The 6,456-nt window shown below is 40.9% G+C and overlaps 1 protein-coding gene across 1 annotated transcript; it reads left to right on the plus strand.

Annotated features, from left to right (window-relative positions):
- Positions 1–5,299: 5,299 nt before the first annotated feature.
- Positions 5,300–6,126, plus strand: LOC130355439 (uncharacterized). The gene is made up of 2 exons (XM_056555601.1): positions 5,300–5,558; positions 5,685–6,126. The coding sequence occupies exons 1-2, from the start codon at positions 5,371–5,373 to the stop codon at positions 6,124–6,126; spliced, it is 630 nt and encodes a 209-aa protein (XP_056411576.1). The 5' UTR covers positions 5,300–5,370.
- Positions 6,127–6,456: the final 330 nt, after the last annotated feature.

Raw genomic sequence — 6,456 nt, forward strand, 5'->3', positions numbered from 1 at the left:
TCATATTTCACTCAGAGCTGTGATTGGCTGCAACCATCCGGCCAATCTCTACTCTGGGCGGAAAATATGAATGAATGATGTTCTATTCACATCACTGGCTGGAGTATAGTGCAGAGATGTGAGCGCTGTATAGAGCCACTCTGCATCTCTGCTATATTATGGATGATCACATCAGGTGTCAGATTGATACCCGGGGCAATATATCTATAGTACAGGTACTACTACTCCCATCATGGAACAGTCTGTTCCATGCTGGGAGTAGTAGTACTACCTATAAAATTAAAAAAATTGAGAAATAAAGTGAAACACACACACTTTATTAAAAAATTATTAACATTTTATTTAAAATATATACATTTCGTTAAATAAAAAAATTTCCATCACTACTGCATCCTTTTCTTTTTTTTTTTTTTTTGGTACCCAACAAATTTTGTGTACCAAAAAAAATTGTCAAGGTACAATTTCCACACAAATGAAAAAACGCCAGAAAAAACACCAGACGCAGGAAATTGCACTGGCATTTTTTCATGCGTTTTTTTCAACCCAAAAACTAGAAACTTAGCCTACACCATGCTTTTCACCTGTATGGGCATGCTAGTTGCAACCAATGGGTCTTTTCTAATAATGGTCCTATAGGTTGCCAGTGATATTAGGAGAGATTTATCAAAACCTGTGCAGAGGAAAAGTTGAGCAGTTGCCCATATGAACCAATCAGATTGCTTCTTTTATTTTTAAAAAGGCATCTGAAAAATGAAAGAAGCAATCTGATTGAATTGCTATGGATAACTGCACCACTCTTCCTATACACAGGTTTTGTATTAAACAGGTGTAAGGTAGCAACATTAAAATATTTCTTACTTTATTTTTTAATGAATTGCTTTTAGGCCACGAGCTAAGGACAGTAGGGAGTGAACGTAGGGAAGTAGCAGCATAAGTGCTTTCCTAACATCAAGGCCGGTGCAAGAATTTTCATCTACACAGGTGAAGAGCATTTTAGCACCCCCCCTCCCCCAATTTGGTGGATGACCCCAGTAGGTAGGGAATCCCCAAGTAGGTAGGGAAGTGCGCAGTACTTAGATAGGTATTGCAGCCGTCCAGTACTAAGATAGGTATAGCAGCCCCCCCCCCCAGTAGTTAGGTAGGTATTGCAGCCCCCCATTAGTTAGGTAGGTATTGCAGCCCCCCATTAGTTAGTTAGGTATTGCAGCCCCCATTAGTTAGGTAGATATTGCAGCCCCCATTAGTTAGGTAGGTATTGCAGCCCACCCATTAGTTAGGAAGGTATTGCAACCCCCCATTAGTTACATAGGTATTGCAACCCCCCATTAGTTACATAGGTATTGCAACCCCCCATTAGTTACATAGGTATTGCAACCCCCCATTAGTTACAGAGGTATTGCAGCCCCCCATTAGTTACATAGGTATTGCAGCCTCCCTCCTCCGGTTAGTAAGGTATTGCAGCCATGCTGACCCCCCCAACCCACCCTCCCCATAAACAATAAAACTTACCTTCTTTCCACATCTCTTCCTCCCTGAGGACCGTGCTCGGGCGCAGGACTTCTTCAGCAAGCCGCACGTGATGAGATGATGTCATCACCCATGGCCTGCAGTGGAAGTGCTGCGCTGCGCCACTCTGAAGGAGCAGGGAGAACATATCACATCTCATTTTACTTTGGTAGAGGGGAAGGGGGGGGGCACATCTCATCCGAATACCCTGCCTGCAGCTGGTGGTTCGGATTTTTACTCTCCTCGACCACCTGCACCCCAAGGCAGCTGCATGAGCTGCCTTATGTAAGCACTGGGCCTGCCTAACATGCTTATATGCATATATTGGGTAGTGCTTTAGTGCAGTGCTTTCTGTATGAGCCTGTACACCAGAGGTCCACTTTAAATGGGCACTGTCACTTTAAATAACATTTGACATGTTGTAGAGACATGCCAAAATATGTGATTGTTTGGTTCCTGAGTGTTCAGACCCCAACTAATCATTAGAATTAGTTGGTAGAAAAGCATGTTAAGTGAAACAAACTTACAATATAAGTCTAGGGGAATGTCTTGGTCAGCCACATGCTTCTCTCCCTACTTAATCTAGTGATCAGTTGGGGTCTGAACACTCAGACCTTGACTGATCAAATCTTTTGACCTGTCTCTATGACAAATGAAAACATTTTTAACCCCTTAACGATGCAGGACGTATATTTACGTCCTGCGCCGGCTCCCGCAATATGAAGCGGGATCGCGCCGCGATTCCCGCATCATATCGCGTCGGTCCCGGCGCTCATCAACGGCCGGGACCCGCGGCTAATATCACACATCGCCGATCGCGGCGATGTGCGGTATTAACCCTTTAGAAGCGGCGGTCAAAGCTGACCGCCGCTTCTAAAGTGAAAGTGACCCGGCTGCTCATTCGGGCTGTTCGGGACCGCCACGGTGAAATAGTGGCGTCCCGAACAGCTGACAGGACACCGGGAGGGCCCCTACCTGCCTCCTCGGTGTCCGATCGGCGAATGACTGCTCCGTGCCTGAGATCCAGGCAGGAGCAGTCAAGCGCCCATAACACTGATCACAGGCGTGTTAATACACGCCTGTGATCAGGATGAGAGATCAGTGTGTGCAGTGTTATAGGTCCCTATGGGACCTATAACACTGCAAAAAAAAAGGGTTAAAAAAGCTCATTTAACCTCTTCCCCAATAAAAGTTTGAATCACCCACCTTTTCCCATAAAAAAAATAAAACAGTATAAAAAAAAAATACACATATGTGGTATCGCCACGTGCGTAAATGTCCGAACTATAAAAATATATAATGAATTAAACCGCACGGTCAATGGCGTACGCGCAAAAAAATTCCAAAGTCAAAAAAAGCGCATTTTTGGTCACTTTTTACACCATTAAAAATGAATAAAAAGTGATCAAAAAGTCCGATCAAAACAAAAATCATACCGATAAAAACTTCAGATCACGGCGCAAAAAATGAGTCCTCATACCGCCCTGTACGTGGAAAATTAAAAAAGTTATAGGGGTCAGAAGATTAAATTTTTAAACGTATACATTTTCCTGCATGTAATTATGATTTTTTCCAGAAGTGCAAAAAAATCAAACCTATATAAGTAGGGTATCATTTTAACCGTATGGACCTACAGAATAATGATAAGGTGTAATTTTTACCGAAATATGCACTGCGTAGAAACGGAAGCCCCCAAAATTTACAAAATGGCGTTTTTCTTCGATTTTGTCGCACAATGATTTTTTTTTTCCGTTTCGCCGTGCATTTTTGGGTAAAATGACTAATGTCACTGCAAAGTAGAATTGGCGACGCAAAATATAAGCCATAATATGGATTTTTAGGTGGAAAATTGAAAGGGTTATGATTTTTAAAAGGTAAGGAGGAAAAAACGAAAGTGCAAAAACGGAAAAACCCTGAGTCCTTAAGGGGTTAAAGCAACAGGTACACTTTAAACCAGTGTAATCTGTGACCCTTCTATTACTTCTTAGCTTATTTAGGAAAGGGTCAAAGGAATAGGTTTCCTAGCACAGGTTCACACATTGACTTATAGTCATGAAATCTGACTTATTTCTGTTAGGCTAAGTCTCCACTTGTTTTTTTTTTTTTGCAAAACGCAAAGAAAAACGCCAATTCTGCCGCATGGCATTTTTTTGGTCAAAAAACGCTGCGGCCAGATGTTAGCTGTAAATCAATGAGAAATCGCAAATTTCGAATTCCACTTGGCGTTTTTTCACTTTGGCGTTTTTTTAATCCTTTTGGCGTTTTTGCACTTTTTCTGCGTTTTTTTCCACTCTGTGGCGTTTTGAAAAAACGCTGTAGTTCCCTCAAACCGGCGTTTTTTGTCAAAATCGTGGCGTTTTGCTCCAATAGAAGTCTATGGGAGTTCGAAAACGCCCAGAAAAACGCCATGTTAGTTTTGCATTTGCGTGTTTTTTAACCAGAGAAAAAAAGGGGCTGTTCCCAGGAAGAGGAACAGCAGCCATTTTCTCTTTAGTCAGCCAAAAGTTTTATTCAGAGGCTGGACATTGTTGGTTGGGTGTATATTTATGAGCAGCATGCCACCCCGCATCTCATTTAATGTAGACAAGCTTATTCAGCTTGTAAATATACTTATTTCTGTATGTGTGAGTTTGTTATTTACGACCATTAGTATATTAAGTGTGTGTTATTATGTGGGTTTTTTTTTTTTTTGGGCTTGTGTGTGTGTGGTGGGTAAGGTAAAGTGGTTCCTTATATATTGTTTAACATTTTTACGTAGAAAAATAGTTACCTTAATGTATATTGATTTACCCAGCGCTTTTGTGGTAACTTTTACTAAAAGCAAAGCTACAAAGGCTCATCCCAATGTGTTGTAAAGTACACACATGACAATATTCTTTCTTTTATAATGTTATGTGCGTTGGTCTTATTTTGAGACTGTGTGAACATTACAGTTAGGTATATTTGTGTGTGCTCATTACCAAAGCAATGTTGCTAATCTCATAATTCTTTCGTAGTTTCATAAATTTTTAAATGGATTACTTACACAAATTATAGGTGGAAGCACATTCCATTTTATGGGACAAGTCCCTCGAGTCACACAAGGATCGTTTTTTGAAGGAGGAGGCATGGACCGAGGTATTCAAGGGTCTTTTTGCCACATGGGACAGCAAAACTTCCAGGGAGCAAGGGGCAATCGGTTTGTGTTCTATACTTTAATATTTTAACATCATATTTATTCCAACATTGTTAAAAGTCAAGTAGACTGTTGCCCATAGCAACCAATTAGCTTGCATTTTTTTTGGAGAATATTGTCCCTACATAATGAATTAAACAATCTGATTGTGTCTGACATCAGTCCATTAGTTATGTTCTATACATACACATATTATTTTAGTAAATTGTAATATTTAGGACACTATTTTGAATAGTGAATGTAATCCTGAAATCTACAAATCGCAATATGTCTAGAAATTAATGATGTAACAAAAATCTAATTTGGTTTGTGATTTTTACACATTGGATCCAAAAAATATTACAGAAAAAAGTTGAACATTGCATATGACATTGTTCCTACCTTATACAATGTCAAAAGGTAGTAACATATCTGGTGTCTTGAGTGTGAGTAATGTGAATACAGTTTGTTGTGGCCCCATTAACCAACACTGTCCCAGGATGATGTACCTTATGGTGGTCCTGGCATGTGTGTAATGATGACAAAAATGCAAGTTTGGTTTTCCAATTTTTTGATAAGTACAATAAAAATACAGACCATAGCATTCCAAATCTGAAGTAGACCTTATTAGTCATTATAAAATCCAGAGCCTTGTATTTTGTTTTCCTCACTTGATATGCAATAGATAATTCATTAAATATTGCACAAACATGTGTCCAATTGTTTGTAATTTTATCTTTGTAGAGGAAACTGTCACTAAAAGATGGCGGTCCCTGCGTGATCGGTTCCGTAAGGAATATAACAAGCGTGTAGCTAGTGGGAGTGGAGCACCAACGGCCGCTAATTACAAATATTTCCAGCAGCTGATGTTTCTCGTCCCGTCCAGAGAGCTCAGACAGTAAGTAACTGTGAACACAAGGTTAATCATCCATGAAAGAAAAAAATAATAATAACCAAAAAAAGAAGTGTGTCAGTGTTCTGAAAAATTAAAATAATCGCTAATCCTTTTTATTTTACATTGTAGAACAGAGAGCAACATGGATTTTGTGTCCGAGGAAGAGAGTTTGCCAGACACACAAGAAACCCATGATGAACAGGGCACACAAACCACTACCGATGAGGGCCACTTAACTCCTGAGGAACAAGAACCATCCCTCATTTTGGAAGAAAATGAGCCCATGCCACTACCAGTGTTGTTGGATTCAACAGATGTAGGGGAAGACGGTGAGGTTGCAGGGCACAGTGAAAGCCAAGTCCCCAGGGCAACATCCTCTATTGTGCGTGTTACTTTACCTGCAACAAGAAGGCCATACCAACGCACAAGTATGCGTCGCAGACTCCATCCTGATCAGGAGTTAAATAATGAAATCATATCTCTGGTACACCGTCAGCGGACGGAGGAGGATAGTGATGCATTTGGTAGGGCGCTAGCACAGAGATTGCGGGTAATGGATTTAACTACTTGAACACGATGCATGGCCTTTATACTAGGCTGCACCATACCATCCCCCTTCTGCACCAAACTTACTGTTCACATGATGACCAAGTGCACTCCCTCAGCTCAAAACACGAGAGGTGAAGAACCTGCTCGCAGGGACTGTGGTACGCAAACATTGTCGCATCATGTGGAGCACACTATGTTACCCCCTACATGACCTCCGTTTTATTATTCATCAGATGCTTCACAGTATGGTATTAGGAACGAAGCTCAGATGTATGGGTCATATCTTCAGAGCCATCCACCACCACAATACCAGCAAACACACACTCCAGTTCCACCTCCTCACCAGCAACAT

This window comes from Hyla sarda, chromosome 1 (genome assembly GCF_029499605.1).
Source record: "Hyla sarda isolate aHylSar1 chromosome 1, aHylSar1.hap1, whole genome shotgun sequence".
Lineage (NCBI taxonomy): Eukaryota > Metazoa > Chordata > Amphibia > Anura > Hylidae > Hyla > Hyla sarda.